Here is a 22,920-nt window from a genome sequence, read left to right on the forward strand (position 1 = left end):
GTTTCTACTCAGCGATTCTGCGTTGTCGTGTGTTGTGAAGGCTGCCTGGGAGAGTGCTTACCTGAAGATCAGAGGCTGAATGCCTGTGACTGCTGAAGTGTTTCCCGACAGGAAGAGAACACGCTGGCCTGGCGATTGTCAAGTGGTGTTCATTCATCTGTTGTCGTCATGTCTGCATGGTCTCCCCAATGTACCATGCCTTGGGACACCCTTGCCTGCAGCATATCAGATAGACAACGTTGGCCGAGTTGCAAGGGTATGCACCGTGTGCCTGGTGGATGGTGTTCTCACGTGAGATAATAGCATCTGTGTTGATGATCTGGCATGTCTTGGAGAGGTTGCTGTGGCAGGATTGTGTGGTGTCATGGTCACTGTCCTCCTGAAGGCTGGGTAATTTGCTGTGGACAATGGTCGGTTTGAGATTATGCGGTTGTTCGAAGGCCGGAAATGGGGGTGTGGGGACGACCTTGGCGAGATGTTTGTCTTCATCGATGACATGTTCAAGGATCTGGAGAAGATATCATAGCCTCTCCACTCTGGGGAAATACTTGATGACAAAGGGTACTCTGTCTGCCTTGCCCCATGTTTGCCTTCTGAGGAGGTCGGTGCGGTTTTTTGCTGTGGCGCGCCAGAACTGTTGATCAATGAGTCGAAGCAATATCCTGTTACTATGAGGGCTTATAATTATTGACTCTAACCGTCAAACCTTTCAGTATCCTCGCTCGATCAAAGCGTTCATTTACATTGAAAAACATTTAAGACATCAGCATATGTTTCACTTACTGCATTCACATACATTGTAAGTTGTTTGTTTTGGCTTGTCCAACAATCATTTAACTCTTCACTGATTCCTTGTCCTCTGAAAGACTGCATTCTGCCTATCAATCTTATTAGCTAACTAGAAATGCCCTTCCACAAAATAAAAAAAATACATTTTACATGGAGAGAGATTATTCAGGGATCTGAGTGCCCTTGCACATGAATCATAAAAATTTAGCATGCACATACAGCAAGTCATGAGCAAGGTAAATAGAATGTTTGTCTTTAATGCAAGAAGGGTGATATATAAAAGTCAGGTCTTGTTACAACTGTACAGATTTTTGGTGAGACCATACCCAGAGAACTGCATATAATTTTTGTCTCCTTTTTAAGGGGGGATATACTTGTATTCATAGAAGGCTTATTGGGTTAATTCTTGGGATGAAGAAGTTGTCCTCTGAACAAAGGCTGAGCAGATTGGATCAACAGTGACTGGAGTTCAGAAGAATGAGATGCGATCTTATAGAAACATATAAGATTTTAGGGGTGTTGACAGGTAGATGCTGAGAATATGTTTCCCTCTTGGGGGATCAAGACCTAAGAGAGCACAATCTCAGAAGAAGGGGTCTCCAATTTAAGATTAGGAGGAATTTCTTCTCTTAAAGGGCCATTAAGCTCAGGAATTCCCTACTCGAGAGAGCAGACTGGGTCTTTGAATTGCTCAAGGCTAAATTGGATTGGTTTTGGTATACAAAGGAGTTGAGGGTGGCAGGAGGGTGGCAGGAAGGTGCCACTAAAAAATAAAATAAAATCAGTCATGATTTTACTGAATGGTGGTGCAGATTCAGTGGGCTGAATGACCTTTCCTGCTCCTATTTCTTAGATTCTTTACAGCAAGACAATTGCATTCAACCACAAGCTATAACCTCATGGTCTGGCATATCACTCACTTTACCATTACCATCAAGCCAGGAGACCAAGTTGGTTCAATGATTGTGCACAAGACCATGCTAGTACCATCACCATACTTAAAAATGTGTTGCTTACCTGATGAAGCTATAACACAGGACTAAATGCATGCTAAAAGCAAATGCTGCATGCTACTTAGAAAGCTAAAGGGATCCCATAATCATGGTTCAGACCCAAGTTCTGCGATCCTGCGATATCCAATTGTGGCTGGTGGTGAAAAATTTAACTGAATGGAGGAAGAGGAGACTCTAACCAATGGAGATTTCACCTCCTTATTCCCATTAGAGTATCTGTTATAAGGGAAGATTGTTGTGGTTGTTAGAGGTTGATCATCAGAGCCCCAGAACATTGTTGCAGGAAGCATCTTTAGCTGCTTAATCAATGATCATCCCTCCATCATAAACTCAGAAGATTGCACAGTATTCAGTACCATTCATGACAACTCAGATATCAAGTAACTTGTGCCTGCATGTACTAAGCTGTGGAGAGCATTGAGGCAAGGGTTGATTTGTGCGAAGTAATACCCCCCCTCCCCCCCCCCCACCTATTTGTCCAAAACCTAACTGAATCAGACGCATGAAGACCTGAGGTTGTAAATTGCATAGTGTATCACTCTCTGACTCCCCAAAGTGCCTCCATTATCAATAAAGCACAAGTTAGGACTGTGATGGAATATTCTTGTCTGGATGTGTGCAACAATGCTGAAGAAGCTCAACACCACCCAAAATAATACATGATGGACTTGCCAGTGACACTCACTCTGAATAAAACAAAAAAACAAGTTCCATTTGAGCCATGGTGCTCCAGTTGGTAATTATTATCGTCTTGTCATCCCCCAATTGGCCATTTAATTGTTCGTTCTGGAAGGGAAATTGGTAATGCCACCCAGAATTCATCCTTTGCCCCTGCACTGGCTTCAAAGTGAATTAATTTGGAGGAGAATGAGAAACATTTGAAGCAGTAAGATATTCATGGCATCAGTGAAAGTGTAAAAGCCTGGATTGACTGAGCTTAATTGGTCTTGAGCATTACAAGAGGTGGAAATGATTTTCATTCTGATTTTCAAAGGTAAAACTGGGCTACTGTCCAAGCAAGAAAGACTTGTATTAACAGACTCCATTTCACAATTTCTGGAGGTCTCAAATCATTATACAGTCAATGAAGTATTTTTTTGAAGTGTTGTCACTTAAATTGTAAAAATAAGAGCCCGTTTTTGCTCACAGTCTGGTCCCCCGCACAGCACTACGTGCATGATCAAATAATCAGCTTTCATAATGTTTAATGGATAAATATTGAGGGTCATCATTGTTAAGGGGGCGTGGTTTTCAGCGGGAGGAGGAATCATAGCAATGTTATATATATTTGTGAATTTCGGGCACGATTGCAATCTTCAGGTTATTGTATAGCTTAAGCTGAACTCTTAGAGTTTGCAACTGAGCCATCCTCTATTGTACAGAGTTAAATTTGCTGGTAAGCTATGCAGAATGTTTTCTTTTGTAGAAGAAAATCCATTCTACATCCAAGTCTACGATATGACCTTTTTTTGTTTTTTGTAGAATCATTGCTGTTTGAAGAACTGAATGATTCCAATGATGTGCTTGAGGCTTTGAAAAACCCTTTTGTAAGTATTTCATGAGTTATCCCTTTTTCAGAAGCATGTCAGTTGTGTTGATATTAGGCTGTTCAGACTGTGTTGAAGCTTTTCTTCCTTTGCTTGAAAAGTTTGGGAGACTTTGTTTTGGCTTGTGGGAGATCGGTAACCAGAAGACACAATTTGAAATGTAGGGCAGAAGAAGCAGAGACTATTTTACAGTGAATTACAATCTGAAATCGATTTAATTGTAACTTTGAAAAGAGAATTGACCATGCACTTAGAAATAGAAAATTTGCATGGTGACAGGGAAAGAGCAGACAAATGGGATCAACTGGATAAATCTTAGAACCAGCAAAGGCATGATAGATGGATGGCCTCTTTCATCTTCTGTGCTGTCTGATTTGATAATTTATTCAGGTTTTGTTGTCTGCCATCAAAATGCTTTAATGCAGGGACTGCAAAAATTCTGCTGCCATTGAAGGATTATTGACATGTTCTGGCTCTGGACAAGTTTAGTTTTTTGCTGCTGAGGTTAAAGCAAGAGAATGGTGTTCTTTGCTGTTTCACCTGGATGGGTTTTCAACTCATTACATTTTGTGTTTGGATGCAAAGGGTATTCAGTCAAGTTAAGCATTTCATTAATCAAACACAAATGTGATCAAACAGCATTTTTGCAAGTATTTGTGCAGTGTGTCGAAATGTCTTTTAGAACTTGTATTCATTTGTGGATGTCTTGGGAATGTAGCCAGCCACTTATGTGCGATGAGTTTCAATCAGATGAGTACTTAAATATATCTTGAGACTTGGGGTGTAAAGGTTGGCACACTTTCTTTTCACCTGTACACTTGGGTTAAAATACAGGTGAATAAATTCGCAGTTTTCTCCTGCTAAATGAGCTTTCATTATCATCCAAGTCCTGTTCCTTGAGAAGGTATGAAAGCAGCACAAAATTGTGAAGGTGAAAGTAAAAACAAGTTATCCAAGAATAATTGGAATTACCTGGAAGCAAGTCTGTACTATTACTTTATGGGAGGCCCAGTTGACCAATGACTTATCCATGGGCAAAAACTTTTGTTAAGTGAGTGATTCAAATTGTATAACTCAATCTCCTCATCCTTGGAACTAGTCCCATAAAATCCTTTTTACATTCAATCTAATGCTTTTGCATCCTTCCTAAATGCAAGGCCCAGTATTGTCCACAATGGGGACTGAACCAGCGCTTAATAAAAGTTCATCATAAATTGTTTTTGTGCATTACATTTATTTATAAAGCCCAAAATCCCAACTTCTCAACCTACTTTGTCACCTTCAATGATTTGTGCTCCAATATCCTCAGGATTTCCTGTTCTTGCAAATTCTTAGAGCTGTACCTTTTTGTTCTTCCTATCAAAATATATCAGTTCATATGTCTCTACATTAAATTTCATCCGCCTTAAATTCCACCAACATGTTTGTTCTTTTTGAAGTCCATCACTAACTTCTTTGCATTTGAAATACTTGTCAAGTTTTCTTTTGTCATTTTGAAATTGTGCCCTGTACCCACAAGTTTAGGTTATAAATATATATCAAGAAAAGTGATTGTCGCTGTACCAACCCCTGGGAAAACAAATCATATACTACTTTCCAATCTGAAAAACAGTCGTACACCACTACTGTTTCCTCTCACTCAGCGTATCAGTGCTGCCTTTGTCCCTATTTGTAATTTTTTAACTTGGCTGACAAATCTGTTATGCGGCACTTTGATAAACATGTGTCAGAAGTCCGTAAACACCACGTTGCCTCACTATTTTACCATGTCACAAGACACAAGCAAGTTCATTAAATGTGATTTCTCCTGTACAAATCTATACTCCTGACATTTCTATTTGCACTGATCTGCATTTGGATTGGCAGAGTAGATACTTAAGTAGTTTCGGTTTAAACAGGTTATTTCATGATTTCCCAAAAAACAGGTTAGTGTATACAATTATTTGTAACTTAATATTATTTACAATTATACAGTGGGTGGCACAGTGGTTAACACTGCAGCATCACAGCACCAGGGACCTGGGTTCGATTCCCAGCTTGGGTTACTGTCTGTGTAGTATTTACACATTCTCTCTGTGTCTGCATGGGTTTCCTCCGGGTGGTCTGGTTTTCTCCCACAGTTCAACGATGTGCAGGTTAGGTGGATTGGCCATGCTAAATTGCCCCTTCATGTCAGGGGGTCTAGCTAGGGTAAGTGCATGGGGTGAAGTGAGGAACTTCTTCACTCAAAGGGTGGTGAATCTCTGGAATTCTCTGCCTGTTGAAGTGAACATAGAACATAGAACATTACAGCGCAGAACAGGCCCTTCGGCCCACGATGTTGCGCCGACCAGTTTTTTTTTAAAAAACACTGACCCACTAATCTAAACCAATCCCTTTTCGTCCATAAACCTATCCACAGATCTCTTAAATGCCCCCAAACTAGGCGCATTTACAACTGCAGCAGGCAGGGCATTCCAATCCCTCACCACCCTCTGGGTAAAGAACCTACCCCTGACATCCGTCCTATAACTACCACCCCTTAATTTAAAGCCATGCCCCCTCGTGCTAGCATTCTCCATCCGAGGAAAAAGGCTATCACTATCCACCCTATCTAAACCTCTAATCATCTTATATGTTTCAATAAGATCCCCTCTTAGCCTCCTTCTTTCCAGCGAAAACAACCCCAAATCCCTCAGTCTCTCCTCATATGACCTCCCCTCCATACCAGGCAACATCCTGGTAAACCTCCTCTGCACCCTCTCCAAAGCCTCCACGTCCTTCCTGTAATGTGGGGACCAGAACTGCACACAGTACTCCAAGTGCGGCCGCACCAGAGTTGTGTACAGTTGCAACATGACGCTGTGACTCCTAAATTCAATCCCCCTACCAATAAACGCCAAGACACCGTATGCCTTCTTAACTACCTTATCTACTTGATTCCCAACTTTCAGGGATCTATGTACACATACACCTAGATCCCTCTGCTCCTCCACACTATTCAAAGTCCTCCCGTTAGCCCTATACTGAACACATCTGTTACTCCTACCGAAATGAATTACCTCACACTTCTCCGCATTAAACTCCATCCGCCACCTCGCGGCCCAGCTCTGCAACCTGTCTAAGTCACCCTGCAAACTATGACACCCTTCCTCACAATCTACCACACCTCCGACTTTGGTGTCATCAGCAAACTTACTAATCCACCCAACTATACCCTCATCCAGATCATTAATAAAAATTACAAACAGCAGTGGCCCCAAAACAGATCCCTGAGGCACACCGCTCGTAACCGAACTCCATGACGAATATTCACCATCAACCACCACCCTCTGTCTCCTATCTGCCAGCCAATTCCTGATCCAAGTACCTAGATTACCCCCAATCCCATACATCTGCATTTTCTGCAGAAGCCCACCATGGTGAACCTTATCAAAGGGTTTGTGTTGACTGGAATTTAGAAGAATAAGAGGGGGTCTCATAGAAATATATAAAATTCTGATAGGACTGGACAGGCTAAATGCAGGAAGAATGTTCCTGATGTTGAGGAAGTGCAGAACTAGAGGTCACAGACTAAGAATAAGGGTTAAGCCATTCAGGATTGAGATGAGGAAGAATTTGTTCACCCAGAGTTGGGAACCTGTGGAATTCTCTACCACAAAATCTGTTGGAGCCAGTTTGTTAAATATGTTCAAGAGGGAGCTGGGTGTGGCCCTTGTGGCTAAAGGGGTCAAGTGGTATGGAGAGAAAGTGGGAGTGGGATACTGAAAATGCATGATTAGCCATGATCATATTGAATGGTGGTGCAGCCTTGAAGGGCTGAATGGCCTACTCCTGCACTTACTTTCTATGTTTCTAATCAACTATCACCTCATGGTTAAGCCTTTCTTGACAATTCTAAAATGAGACGGGGACAAGCATGTCAGATCTTCACCAATGTGTGCCTTTGTGACCATGATGTGGAGTTGTCAGTGTTGGACTGGGGTGGGCACAGTAAGTAGTCTCACAACACCAGTTTAAAGTGCAACAGGTTTATTTGATAGCATGAACTTTTGGAGCACTGCTCCTTCATTAGGCGAGTACCTGTGACAAAAGTTCTTGAGGGCGGATACAAAACATGTTCCCTGGCACTGAGTGTACATGATTTGGTGGACTATGTGCTTTGTACACTGGTGACATGTTTTAGGATGGTAAGAATGGGCAGAACTGTCTGCTCCTGTCAGTGGTGGGTATTGCGCTGGTTGACAGCACTTCATTCAGTGCAAATGAAAAACTCAGTTTTTTGCTAGTGGAAGAACTGTTTTGTGCTTCTAACTTTCAAGGTGGATTGAGTCTCCCTCTGAGTAATGTTGGGATACCCATTTGCATTCATTAGCATCTTATGAATGCTCATTAAAAAACCAACTTGCCAGAATCACATCCCCTCTCTAAATTAAACAGTTTGCTTTACAACTGCTTCCAAGTGGTTACATCAAGCAAGTTCTAAAGTTTATTTATTAGTGTTACAAGTAGGTTTACATTCACACATTAATGAAGTTACTGTGAAAATCTCCGAGTCGCCATACTCCAGCGCCTGTTCGGGTACACTGAGGGAAAATTTAGCATGGCCAATGCACCTCACCAGCACGTCCCCCGGACCGCGGGAGGAAACCAGAGCACCAGGAGAAAACCCACGCCGACACAGAGAGAACATGCAGGCTCTGCCCAGGCAGCGACCCAAGCGGTGGAGGCTACCTCGCTAAATATATTTAAGACACCGGTAGATAGGTTTTTGGTAGACAAGGGAATTAAGGGTTATGGCGAGAAAGTGGGAAAGTGGAACTGAGCCACTTCAGATCAGCCATGATCTTATTGAATGGCGGGGCAGGCTCGAAGGGCTAGATGGTCTACTCTTCTTCCTACTTCTTATGTTTATGTTATGGGATTAGGCCTAGGCGAGATTGTGGTTGGTGCAGACTCCATGGGCCATCTGGCCTCCTTCTGCACTGTAGGATTCTATGATAATTGCTAGTGGTCATTTATCATAAGAAATGCAAATTATGTACAGTAGATGGAGCCAATAGTAAAGCTTGCAGAGAAGTTGATGAAAGGGATTTCAGATTTCCCATGAGTTGAAATCAGTTCTGAAAAGAAATGAAGTATAACTTAATTATCATTCTCCTAGCTGTTAAACAACAATTTTGCAACCTGGTTTAAACTTGCTTGTTCATGACCTGATTATTTGTGCAAGCATAAAGTGAGCAGCAACTGCATATGACCTGTAGCACTAATGAAGTACTCCCCAGTACACAAAATTATAGGTAAATAAGCAGCATCAGCATGTGGCCTCAATCATTATTTACATTTTATTGAAGGCAAATCCCCAAAGCCAAGTAAAGCTGCACCACAAATGAAATATAGCCTTTTATATAGCCTGTGTGAAAGTTGTTGTCGTTGTTATCCCATAATTCTGCCCTGCCACCAACATCAGGGTCATGCTGTTGTTAGAGACTGAGGAATTGCTTAATTTGGTGACAAGTGTGAGGATTGTTCCAATTGGTTTGCATGAAATGCAGCTGTTTGTAAGTAAGGTTGATTTGAGAACATGTAGCCGTCAAGAAGTATGTTTCTGTATTGTTTGGTACTTAAATAAATGGTTTCGTTTAAAGATTGGTGGAAGTTGATGGCTTTCATTCAGTGCGTTGCTAATTTCAAGTATGGTGCAGGTTAGAATCCATCAAGAATATTTCCGAGCTTGTGTACCAGTAGCTTTTAGTTTATAGCTTCAACTGTATTGAGTAATTGTGTTAAATGCTACTGACTCATGGACTTCTACTTCTATTAAGGCAAATACATTTGTGTCGCATTCTGAATCATGTGTGTGCTTAGTGCACATTGTTAGACCTAATTTTTAAGATTAAGAATGATGTCTTTTAATGCAAATTCTAAAGTTTCTAAGGATCTATAGCATTGGGGAGAGATTGAGAATGTGCACGTCACTGGTAAGGCCTAGTTCCTAATGTCCCTTGAACTGGATGGCTTGCGGGCCATTTCAGAGACAGCCAAGAGTCAGCCACGTGGTTGTGGACCTGGAGTCACATGTAGGGCAGACCACGTTAGGACGGCAGATTTCCTTTCCTAAAAGAACATCTGTGAAAATTTTCACAGCGAGCAGCTGGTCAGGCAGATCACCTTGAGAGAAATGTAATTGAAATTGCAGATTAATAACCCTTTGTTAAAACTGGAACAATTAGAGATGTAACCGATTTTAATAAATATAGAAGCAGGGAAACTGAGTGATGATGGAGAAAAGTAACAAAAGGTAAAGCCTGCAATAGGAGAGAAGGCAAGTCAGGTTGTGATTAAAAGGGATGTTGGTACAAGGCAAATGGAGTGTTGAGACAAGGAAAAGAACAAAAGATACGTTGAGAGAAGGTGTAAATGGGAATAGCAGAATTGTTACCAGCAGCTGTTGTCCAAAAGAATGGATGTCGAGATTGTGACTTGAAATTGTTCCAATTGCCCTGTTGAGGATCTGCACCTCCCCTTCCAAGCTTGAGTTGAGTTTCACTGAAAATATGTGGGAGGCCAAAAATGAAAGTCGAGTGCGATGAAGAATTAAAATGACAAGTGGATTAGAAGCTCTATCTCACGCTTGAACAGAGACGCAGGTCATTTTCATTTTGGAAAGTTTCAACTTTCAGATACAGTAAGTAAGTATACATTACAATAGCCTAAGCCTATGCTAGCTATCGTCAAAAGAAAATGAGATGGATAAAAATGTAACATGTATCACTGAATAATAAATAGAGTATGTTATAAATACAGGACCATTTATTTAATACCCATAAACTTTTTTTTGACATTTTCACCACGAAAATCACAAGCTAAACTTTGGAGACAAACAACTAGACATCTCGCACCGAAGCCGATGAAATTTTTTTATAAAGTGGTGTTTTTGGATTGTTTTGGCTTTCGGATTTATGGATAAAGGACACTAGCCCATATTTTGCAAAATAGTCACCCAGTCTGCATTTGGCCTCTCCACAATAGAGCAGGCTCAGTTTTAAGCACTGAATAATGTTACAGACTGTGATGGGATAGTGTGCAGTCAACTCGCCCTACATCTCCACAGGCCATAAGAAAAGTTTAAATGTTTCCCTCACCCACAAAATTGGCCAATTATCCACCTTTTGATCCTGTTATTTGCAGTATAAAAAGACTCCAATCTAATTTCTTTCAGTCAACATGAAAACAAATTTATTTATTATCAAACAAGCATATTCTTAAGAACAGGTTATAAAATTGATTAACATACAAGTTGTAGTTTGAGTGTAACAACTTTCCCATTTACTGAAAAAAAATATTTGCGCCTCCATACTCTTGCACACAAACACAAAAATGCAGTCTTCTGCAGAGGTATAGTTTGGATAGATTTATTTTAAAGAAAATAAAATTTGAAAGAATCTGGATGCTGTTGACCTAACAGAATTCTGATCACAAAATATTTAGAAGTTCTTTCAGATGGATTTGTGGTGAAATGGTCCTTATCATAACTTAGCAGATTTTCAAAAGAAAAGCGATGAGTTCTGACAAGATGTTTCTGATAACTTTAACTGTATTTAGACCGCAAGTGACACAAAGGTGGGGAAGAGGGACAAAGCAAAAATCTTCTTATAGTTCGCTTCTAGGGCACTCAGAGGGTTTTTAAATAATATGTTTAAAGAATAGTTCTCTCAGGCCAGGTGTTTTGAAAGAATTAGGAAATCTTCAACCAGCCTGATAACAGGAGTTCTTTGTTAACTTAGATTATAAAGAGCCTTCTCCGCATGACCTCTGCTGACAGCTGTCTGTAGACCTGTAGTATCTTGGAAAAATTACATTCGCAGCACTAAATTAGTTTTGGCAGACTGAAAAAAACCTGAGGAGGCAGAGTACCCAAAAATTCATTATCCTTCAGTATAAATAAATTGCATTTTCATCTGAAAGGAATATTGGGCCCTGGATATTGGGAAATGGCAAGATTTTTGTATCTTGTGTGTTTGCATAGGAAGGTACCATGTTAAACGGAGGATGGGTGTACAGGATGATTAAGAAATGGACCAGGGTGATTGTGGAAGATCCCTTTGAATTATGGGGGATAGCAAGATATGTTTGGTGGCCTGGTGCTGGAATTGGTGGAAATAGCACAGGCTCAACGTAGGGTTTGGTGGAATGGAAGATGAGAACAATGATTCTTGGAGGGAAAGGAAAAGGTGAGAGCTAAATTGGGAAATTGGATGAACAGGGTCAAGGGGTGTCAACCACAGTGGTGGGGAATTCTCCATTCAGGTGAAAAAAGTGGATGTTGGCAACACTTCCATAGGTGGAAAGTGGGACTGTCAGATGCTACAGAGCCTCCGAAAGTGGGACAGTCCTTTCAGACAGCTGGCAGGGAGGAAGTGCAGTCAAAGGGCATATCATGGATATTGGTTGATAAACTTGAAGAAACAAAAGCAAAGGATTGAAGAAAGGAAGAGACGATAATTATTCAGCAGTACAAAACTTGAGCATTCCTGAAAAGTAACATTATGTTGAAGCTTTTTGTCTTGCACTCATTAGGACCATTGCAAGAATCTGTGTCGGGGAAGGAACATCTTATAAGAGAAGAGTGCTGATCAGAGTCTGCTTGTCAACCATTACGCACCCTCTTTTCATATGGTGTAAAGTGTTTCTTTCCTCTGACGTTGGAGTGTAGTCTGATTGCCATAGAGATTGCACTTACTGATGGTGACTGACAGTTAACTACTAAGCATTGTTTGAAATTTAAACCAGGCAGATTCTGGTTTAAAGGCAACATTCTTGGTAATGTTGCCTTTACCAATCATGGTTCACATGTCAACTAATCAGAGGAATTTACCAGATTTTTAATTATTTAATTGGCCTTAGTTTCCACTTGCTGCAGCAGATTTCTTGGCTTTCAGATGAGGTGCTAAACACAAATCAGGGTGCACAATATCACACAAGTTTGTGGATCAGGTTCAATGGTCCAGTAGGTTTGTCCCTGTATAAAACTCCACATTGTCAGTTCGTGGGGTGGGGGTTCACTTTTGGAAACCCTGAGTTAGGTTTCAGAATTGGGTAAAGCAATGAGAAACATTACTCCACGCCGTAGATTTTCCCCCACCTTTGTTCACAGTGCATTCATTTCAAACTGGGATCAGGTTTTTGGTTCTGCTCTGAGTACTCCAGAGATTGACAGTCTGTATAGGTGGGCAAATTGGATATGGTACTGAAGGTACAATCATCGAACAGTAGAGCGTAAGGTGCCTTTTTGGGTCACTGTGCCTTGATCAGGTCTTTGAAAGAGCTATCCAATTAGTTCTACGGCCCTGCAATTTTTTAAAAATGTATTTGTCCAATTCCCTTTTGAAGGGTGCTATTGAATCTGCTTCTAAGTTGTAAAGTGCTCTTGGATCATAACTCAGTTGTAAAATTGAATTTCCTCGTTGCTTCTTTGGCACTCACATTCAAGTTCTGTCTTCTGGATACTGCCCCTTCTGACACTGGAAATAAATTTTCTTTGCTTAAGCTATCAAAGGCAATTCATGACTTTGAACACCACCATCAAAGCATGTCTTCAATGTCTCTGCTCAAATGTGACCAGTTTCAGTTCTGTCAAAGATGTTGATAACCTTCTGAAGGTCTGGTATTGAGAAACGTACACCTGATTTTAACTGAGGCTGAAGTAGTGATTCATAACATTCAGCATGACTGCCTTGTGTTTGGAAAACAAAGGTGGTTTTAAGGGATTTATGTTTGTATTCAGAAACATTAGAAAAAAGGTATAGTTTTAAATGGGTTTAATTTAATATTTCTGTACCTGGAAGGGTAAAACCTGCAGTTAGATCCATGTTTGTCAAAAATGTTTGACACATGAGGGTCAGTTTCAATTCCAGCAACATCTCTGTTGTGCTCAGAGGGTTATGGCTTGAAGAGAAACTAGAAGTAGCAGTGGTTGCTGAACATCTGGAACCTTTTGAAGATAGGATGATTTTTAAGTTTTATTTCTTGGCTGAATTTGTTTGCAGTTGGAGATCGGATACTAGGGAGTAGATGTCTCTCAAATCTGCCTGAAGAAAGTGTGGACGTAGACTCTTTGACTTTCGATTAAAGTCGATAACCAGGAAATTGGGGCATAAAGAATGTCCCAAAAGGAACATTAAAGGAAGAGTGAAGTTAAGAGACAGAGACCTAGGTCTTGTTCAGGAAAATTCAAGGGGCAAAGTAAACAGTGTTTTGAGTTAAAGGGACAATTGCAGTCATTAGATTTGAAGTGGGAAAGCAGACTTCAGAAATTAATCAGAAGTTTGACGCTATTATAATAGAGTCTGGGAACAATTTGAAAAGTAATTTGAAAATCTGTACAGCAGTCAAGACGAAGTGGTAAAACCTAGTTACTGGATTTTTTGTTAAGAGTGGAGCAGAAGCTTTGTTTACAAGATTCATTTGGAAAACCTGGACTGTATTTCAGAATGCACACCATTAATGGAAAACATAACTGTGAAATAAGATTTTGAAGCATGTTTTTTGGGAGTGGTGTTTAGATCCACTCGTGACAATCATTTGGGGAGATTCTGAGGAGAAATCCACAGACATTCATGTGAGGTTCAGAATGGCAAGTGCGTTTGATTACAGCCACTTTGTGCGGAAGGGGATGTTGTGTTATCAAAATCGTCATAGATTAAGATATACTTTGTCATCTGTGTGTATTTGTTGAGCTAGGTGAGGGGAAATTTTGAACCAATCTTTCATGTTTAATATTTTCTTGTCATTAAAATTAATTAGAGGTCGTGTGACTCAGCTTCTCAACATTTGATTAATAAATATGTAAAACTTATGGACTTTTGAGCCAGAGTTCCAATTTGAAATCTTTTTGTCAAGTTATAACATTGACTGGGATCATAACACTTGTTTTTGTTTATGAATCTGATGTGCTTTCTTGACCACATTTATCAATTTGCCACGCCAGTTTCCGTTTACTTGCTAAACATTAATTCTTAAAACCTCCCTCACCATTTCATAGTATTTGGATTCTGCTGCAACTCCATTGTGTTTCTCTGAAAGTGCATCACTTCACACTCATTTGCCATTATGTCTGATTATTTCATGAGCCCACCTCAATCCTTATGAACCCTCCTGATTTCCTGTTCAATATTTAAGATATTGCCAGAATTTGTATCATATATTAACTTTAAAATTGTGTTCCCTGTATCCATGTCAAGATCATTTATGTTTATAAAAAGTCCGAAGAGTGACTCCTGGGGGACTCTCCTCAATGAGTAAAAAATCCATTCACTAGTACAACCTGAGTCTGATCCCTTACCCAACTATGTACCCACATTAGCACTGTCGCTTTAATAATTTAACAGATAAAATCAGCAGAAGCAATTTATGTGGAACTTTATGGAATGCTTTTAGTGGGCTGTGTATACAACGTCTAATGAACAGCCTTCATCAATCCTCTCTCTCTCAAATTCCTGCTGGCTTCCCCTAAACTCATGCTTCTCCAAGTGAGATTAATTTTGACCAATATCTCAATTAATTCACCAGCTGTTGAATACAGGCTGACTGGCCTGCAATTATCAGTTTACTCTTCTTCCCTTTTTGAACAGAAGTCTAATGTTTGTAATCCTCCATTCCCTTTCCATCGATTTATGGTCAGACCTTCTATTGTCTCCACACAAGGTTACCTCAGCAACCAAGATGCTTCCCATCCTGATTTTAGATGGTTTTTAGTTTTTGAGTACTGTCAACCTATCAAGCACCTCCTTTTCTACTTTTTATATAATCTACTCCCCCTTCCTCCATTGTGCCATTAATTGGTTGTCTGTTAATAGAGACGTATGGAGATGCAAAATACTTATTCAGTGTTTAATCCAAGCCTTTTTTGTCTCCACAAGAAGTATCCTTTTTTTGGCTAAACAATCCCACCATTCTTATGTTCACAAAGCAGATTTTGGTTTCCTTTTGATGTTAGCTGCCAATCTTTTCTCATCTTTTTCTTTGCCCTTTGTATTCTTTTCTAATTGCTTCTTGCTTTCTTTGCACTCTGCCTGATTGTCCACTATGTTCTGCATCTGATATTTGTCATTAACCTCCTGTTGTTTCTAACTTCTACTTGCTTTGTTGTTCCTCTATTCGCTTGATTTTTGCTCCAGCTATTTCAACTTTAAAGGTCTGCCTTTGTTCACTTTGTGGTTTCTAGACAATTTTTTGCATCCAGTCCACCTGTCCGTGAAACTGGCTCTCTTTCATTTGGACGCCTCCATCTTTTTCTTTGTTCTTTTCTATAACTATTTTAAACAAATTTAACTAATGAGTGTTATTAACCAGATGTTATCCCATTAAAACCTACCTACTTCTTCAGAACTTGATTCAGTGTTGCTTTCTTCCTCATGGAGCTAGAAATATATTGAATGAGAAAGTTCTCTTATGTGCATAATTGAAGTAGTATGGGTACAAACCAAGCTAAGTGAGGTAATTTGGAGCCCCCTGAATGACAAAGGAAGGACAAATTTTAAAAAATGAGGTTAATGACAAATATCAAGTGCACAATATGGCCTGGGATGTGTACATTGGGTGGATTGGCCACGCTAAATTGCCCCTTTGTGACCAAATATGAACAAGTTTGGTGGATTTATAATGCTGAGTTGCTCCTTGGTGTTGTGAGGATTGGCAGGGTGGATGGGGTTGCTGTCGGTGCGGGCTCGGTGGGGATTCAAAATAATTGAAAAACCAGTTGGAATGCACAGAGAGCAAATTTTACTGTAATGGGTGCACATGGATGGTCCACTTGCCTTCAGTTGGGCCTAGGAAAGTCCTTGGGTGGCTTAAATGGTCAGTTCATGACCAGTTAAGAGCATCATCTTACACCTGACAGTATTTCTACCCATGGCAGGGGGTGGGCGTGTCTAAGGCATGCAGAAAGCACGGCAGCTTTAGATGCATGGTCTGATGTTGGCAAAGTGGTGGAGGACCTCCCATGGCACCACCCACCCTTATTAAACCTGGCCCTCACCGATTTTTGCTGCAGGCACAAATTGCCAATCAAATGGCAAAACATGCTGTAGTTCTGGCAGCACTAGCTACAAGCAGTGGCAGTGGCTGGGACTTGATTACCTATAAAGCCTTGCATTCCAACTATTATCTTATATATTGAGTTTGTCTCTATGTGCACATGAGTTTGTGAACACAACTCGTCACTCACCTGAAGAAGGAGTGACACTCCGAAAGTTTGTGCTACCAAATAAACCTGTTGGACTTTAACCTGGTGTTGGGAGACTTCTTACAGTGGCTGGGACTACAGACATTCCTACCAGGCTGAGAAACCCAGATAAGTCCTGACTGCCTGTGGTCCCAGCCATGGCCACTGCTTCCTGCAGTTGCCATTTAATTGGCTGCAGTTCTCTAATATAGGCTTGGAAGTCTTGTTACAAAACAATTGACATTGCTCCCTTTATTGCTGTGGGACAGCCATCAGGATTGTCAGCTGGCTACCCCAACTCCCACTGATCTTTTAGCTATGTGGCTGAGAATGGAGCACCTCACAAAATCCAGCTCATTATATCAAAACTCATGGTAACCTGTGCCTGCAGTTAATCAATTTTATTTGTAACACTACTCACGTTACACACTCATTCAAACAGCTTGTTAATGTGCTTTGTTTTTTTTTCCTCCACCAAATTCCTACCCTTCGACACCATTCTTTACTCTATTGTCCTTCCTCTTTGAACTTTCTGGCATCTTGTCTCTGATCTCTGCTGCTATGTCCTGGTTTTCCTCTCCCATAGCATGAGTTAATCTGCGCACAAAGTATTGGTCCCAGCCCTGTTCACTTGAACTTTTACAGATCCCTCCTACATTGGGAATGCTTCCAGTTCCCCAAGGATCAGAGGCTGTCCCCCCTACACCACTCTCTGGCCTGCATTCTTCATGTTTCGATACAGTGACATTGAAACTAATTGTGAAATTGCCATGTTTTGGGGTCCTGATCTAATTGTTTTTCCCTCAGCCATGATCTGCTTTTTTCTGATTAATTAATTAATTGAATCCTGATGCATGCACCCTCAGTCTCTTGCATCCATTCAGTGATAAACCTTTCTGTTTAATTTTCATCTCTCTTCACTTATCCAAGGGCTTTGATTTGTCCTTCTTTTCTCGCTTGTGGAGATGTGCCTGCCTGTAGCCAATCTTTATCCTCTATTGAAGAACTTTAATTGCTCATTGAATATTTTACCTGGCACCTTTCATTCTCACCTTTTTTTAGCTCCAAGCTAGACTTCCTTTATTTGATTATTTCCAAATGTGGTTTTCTTGCCGCCTTCCCCATTACTACTCTTAACTTGGTCTAACCAGGGCATGATACAGTTTCAGCATGTAAACTGACTTGGATTTGATGACTTTGGCAATATCCTTCGACAACTTTGTTTGCCATTTGCCTGTGACTGGACATTTTGAATTTTGATGCTCTTTAATGATTATCAATTTCATCTTCTGCACTTCTCAGTGTGGAAAATTTAGCTCCCTTTCTTCTCACTTCTGTGATATGTCCAGAGCAAGATCATCTGCTGAAGTTGCATCTGCTTACTTTGTTGAGCTAATTCAGCAGCCCTGGAGTTAGCCCCAAGGTTTCAACTATCTTTGAACCTTGGATTTCATCAATGAATTTTACTAAATCCCTAATGTTTGCAAATCCAATCCACCACCATCCACTCCTAACATTGCCCTGGAAACCCTGCTGACTTTTGCTTGGGTCCATGGATTTAAGTGCAAGAATAAGCTAAAATTGTTGGGCAAATTGGAGTACAGCTTGATATACCAGAACCTGCTGGAACTTGGTTCTGATAAAGCAGGCATTTCGAAACAGCTTTTTTTGCATAATTTGAATCCACAGAATCTTAATTTGATTGTTACTATCGTCTCAGTGGCAGAAGTTCTGGAGAGGTATATTTTTGCATTGATTAGCTAACTTTATGGCAACAAAGAATCAATAACTATGAAGTCAAATAAGCCCAGGTTTACTTGAAGATTGAGATCTTGCTCTAGTAAAGTTAATTTTAGCATAGTATATAAAATCGTACTGCACTTTGAAGACCATTTTCCAGATGGTGAATGCAGAGTTAAACCTTGTGTCTTCATAAATACCAACAAATTGGAGAATTGTAATGTGCAAGAAACAATACTTTTCACTGTATGTCAATATGTATGACAATAATAAATCAAATCAAACTGGTACCCAGACAAAAACACTTGGCTTTGTGTGAAGAAACAGAGACCAGCAATTTTTGATTAATTAGACAGCGAGCATAGAAATCTGCAAGCCAGTTGAAAAATCAATACTTCTAAGTTATCCATCCTCTCAAATACTTGGCCAATTCTCCCTTACATTTTCCATGCTTTCTGCTTCCCCAGACAGTCCGCGTACTCAGCACTGTGTTCAAAGTAGTTAAATCTAAACTGTGCAAATTCTTCCTTCGAAGCTTGAGTACATATGCCCTGATTTTAGAATTCACTGATACCTCAAACCAATCAGAATTCTATTTATCTATTCCCTTAAAATCTTGAATACTTAAATAATATCTTCAATACCTGTATATTCTATTTTTCCTCCAATAGGATATGGACATGGAAATTGACTTCAGTTTGGAATTTACACCTTGGGATGTTGATCCCTGGGGACTAACATGCAACTTGTCTCCGGGTATGTTATAGTCAAAATTGTAAATCATTGTTGTGATGATATTGTGCTATTGATATCTTTTGTGTTTAAGGGAACTGTTTTATCTTTCAGTTTTTTTTCTACAGGCAGTTATGATATCTGGAGGGAATATAGCTCAGATGCTGGGAAAGCAGGGTAATTACTTATTTCAGCCATGTAATATTTATTTAGGAGCGAGCTAATGGATTTTTTTTATAAATGAAAAATCTCCTAGGTTTTTTAATTGAAGGAATAGAAGGTGGATTTAGGTATGCAGGTTCATCTGATAATATGGTTAATGGGAGGAGCTCAATTTGTAGCAGGGAAACAGTTTTTAGTTTCTGCCTGGGGCTGTTTAAAGACAGAAGTCTGAAAGCTACTCTGAAAATCCAAACCATTGAAATCCTCAAGGGTGTGAACCCAACTTACAATCAGCATGCCTAGGTTTGGTAATTGAATTTCGAGCAGCATTTGAATTGAAGAGGAACCTTGTTTATTTGGAACTGAAATAGTGATAAGTTTAAAAATTAGAGTTAGTTCCTTTGATTTTTAAAATTATTGTTCAACTGTTGACAGTTAAGTTCCTTCATTTTGTTAGTTATATTTGAACTGTTATGAATAAAGCTTCTTTTGATATAAAACCCTTAATTTGTCAGTAGGATTGTTTCTAGAGTCAAACACCCTATCCTAAACATTTATGCTAAGATATAAAATTTATTGGCGTCTTGGCTTCATACTATACTTTGGGGTTCAGGCCAAAGACCCTAACGTTGTAAGTAAAATGTTTTGGTTCATAAAATCCACTTCTGAAGATTGCAGGAAAGATAAAGCAGGCCCCCCCACCCCCCGCACCCAGCCACCATTGTGGAAAGACAAAGCTGTGGGTGCTCAGCAGGAACTGGCTAATAATCAATAGTCCGTAAACCTTTATTTTAGATGTCTGATTAGTCAAAAAGAAAACTGTGTGGGACAGTGATTGTCATACTTGAGCACTGCATTGAAGTGTCCACTATGTTATGGGCTTTGTCTGGAGAATTGGCTCCAGAACCTTCTGATGATGGTGCTATCACTGAACTTAGGCTGATAACAGTTGACATAACTGTACCTAAAAGCTACTAATTGTAGATAGAATTAGCTGTATTCACCTTGTTGAGAGAAACTGCTAGTTTTTGTCTGTGATGGAATGTTGGTCCTGTTAATATTAGCCAATTAAGAGCTCAATTGGCAGGATAATATTTTTTTCAGGTGGGGTTCTTACTTCTTCATTTAGTTCCTTCACTGTTTTGTCAGGCATGAGCAGAAAGCTTTTGTTGGATGACGGGCTTGCAAACTTATGAACATGTTCATACAAATGATGTGTTTCTCTGTAGATGCACGGATCGTGTCTGAGCCTCACTCTCCAGCATCAAGCTGTTCAGTATCTTCTGCAGATTTAAAGTTGCAACATGTAAGCAATTTTTCTTGCAATTGGTCTGAACCTTTATTAATTTTGGCTGCCGAGAACAGTCACAAAACCACAACATTTCAAAGCTTCCTTTGCGTCTTCAGTATTTTCCTCAGGAACATGAGTTATAAATGGTGGTTTGCCACTGAACGGTCAAACTGTGCTATTGTTCGTTCACTGACTTCCAGTTATGTGAAAGAAAACTGTGACAAATCAACAGGAATATTAGACAAGAGTAGGTCATTTATCCCATCAGGCCTGTTCTGTCAGTGGGTGATATATATTTTATTCCATCTACCTACATTGGTTTCATTGCCTTTATACCCTTGCCCAGTGTTTCCCAAATTTGTCCAACTACAGAACCTTTTGACCTCCCAAAAGTACTGAAGGAAACATTCTTCTTATTATATTGAAGAACTAAAGTAAACAAATCCTGTTGAATAGTACTGGGAGAGCTGTTAGACTGTCGGATTCTTATTTCAGACACGCACACACCAAAAGAAGCACAAGTGGTTGATACATGCTTTTCATCTCTCTCTTATACACATGCTCTTCACCTCTCTCTCATGCACGCACACACAACTCATACACATAACTCTCTCTCACACATCTTTCTCTTGCGCACGTGCGCACGCTCACCCTTCTCTTTCACATGTGCACGTGCGTGCGCGTGCGCACACACACACACTTCTCTTTCACATGTGCACGTGCGCGCGCGCGCGCACGCGCGCACACACACACACACACACACACACACCTGTCTCTCCCTCTCTCTCTCGTGGCTCTCTATCTTAAACGTATCTCTTTTGTGCACTCCTCCTCCAAGGGTGCAGGTGTGCCTCACCCATGCCCCTGCCCTGCCTTTTGACTGGTCAAACTGGAAGGACACCTTTTAAAATGGCTGGATTGACTGCAGAACCCCTGAATGAGTCCCAGATCTGAGGTTTCACGGAATCCTGTTTGCGAAGCCCTGCACTGGGCTAACAAATATCCAGCAATCTGTTCCAAAATTTTCAGTTGATATAGCTACCACAGTTTTTTGGGGCAGGAGAAGGTTCCAGATGCCACTATCCTTTGTGGAAAAAGTGCTTCCTGACACCACCTTTGCACAGTCTATTCCAATTTTAATATCTTGTCCCTTTATTCTGGGCTACCAGGCCAGATTAATCCCTTTTTAATCATTTTTAACATTTGAATTAAATTATCCCAAAACCTTTCATGTTCAAGAGATTATAAATCGTATTTACATAACCGATGCTGAAACTTTAACTTGTTTGTTTAACTTTCATATCATTATGGGGAACTACCCTCCACCCATCCAAGGCCAGTATACACTTGTTGATTTGAGATGCCCAGAATTGAACATAGTTAGATAAATTGGGTCCCATCAGAGTTTTCTCTAACGATAGCTTTACTTTAGGTCCCTTTGAGATAATGGTCAACATTTTGCAAAACCTTTTTAATTTTTATTTTTACCTGTAAGCATTTGTGAAAAGAAAACAAGTTTATGTTTTGTTTGTAATCTCTCATTGTAATGGAAATCTTTGCAACTCTATTAAAGTATGCAAAATCTTCAGTATAAAAGTGACATTTTAATGTACTATCCCTTGGACATCCCAGTATTCTCCACATGCAGTGAATTGCTAAGATTTTGTTTTGAAAATGCATATCGGTTGCTCTTTTTTTTGTAACTGCTTAAAATCAATTTTTTATCAATTCTAAAATCAGCTTTTTTCAATTTATTAAAACAGGAAGAGCTGATCTACACCTCATCACGTCAATCTTCACCAGTTTCATCAGGCAGTAAAACCAGTAACTGTTCTTCTCCAGTGCAACAATTAAACGTCAAGAGCCCTCCTGAAGTAATATCTGATGATTCAGTTCCAGGTATGAATTCTTATTTAAGATTACCACTGACAAATGATCCCAGCTAGCAGCATAATTCATTTTCCATTGAAAGTCAGTCGTGCATTTTAAGACTAAATGTGAATTGGAAACAGCGGCTGCAAAATAATGCTTATTTTGGTTTATTTTTACCCATCAAATAAAGTGTTCGATGCATAGGTCCCAGATTATAACTTCTGAGATAGTTGTTGATGATGTATTAGTCATTCGTGATAGATTGCATTATTTGCAGAGGGTTATTGTTTGAAAAGAAGCTGATGAAGATAATTTCTTTGTCTATTTTTCCTTTCTTTTTTTACTATCTTTGAGAACTTTTTCAATTCTGGAAAGCTATGGCCAAGGTGTCAAACTTGTTGAACCCAACACAATTACTTTGTTGAAATTAGCGTGGGGTAAAAACTGGGCCAAATGTGCAACTTCTGTCTGATCATTTTTGGACAGTCGAAGTTCTGCTTCGTTAATGTACTGTGTAACTGGTCGAAGAAAGCAGTGGAAATGATGATCTTCACTTCACTTCAAGATCAT

General features: G+C 39.9%; 1 protein-coding gene across 2 annotated transcripts in view; it reads left to right on the forward strand.

The window, feature by feature from the left end:
• Positions 1-22,920, forward strand: part of atf6 (activating transcription factor 6) — a 327,399-nt gene that overhangs the window by 19,135 nt on the left and 285,344 nt on the right. Inside the window, exons 2-5 of one of the 2 annotated variants that reach the window (XM_080195966.1) lie at positions 3,285-3,349; positions 18,965-19,049; positions 20,417-20,493; positions 22,239-22,377. In XM_080195966.1, coding sequence (XP_080052092.1) covers positions 3,285-3,349; positions 18,965-19,049; positions 20,417-20,493; positions 22,239-22,377 — 366 coding nt within the window. The remainder of the gene's footprint in view (positions 1-3,284; positions 3,350-18,964; positions 19,050-20,416; positions 20,494-22,238; positions 22,378-22,920) is intronic. The other variant, XM_080195967.1, reaches the window with a different exon arrangement.

This window comes from Carcharhinus amblyrhynchos, chromosome 9, assembly GCF_965287045.1.
Source record: "Carcharhinus amblyrhynchos chromosome 9, sCarAmb.v2.hapA, whole genome shotgun sequence".
NCBI lineage: Eukaryota > Metazoa > Chordata > Chondrichthyes > Carcharhiniformes > Carcharhinidae > Carcharhinus > Carcharhinus amblyrhynchos.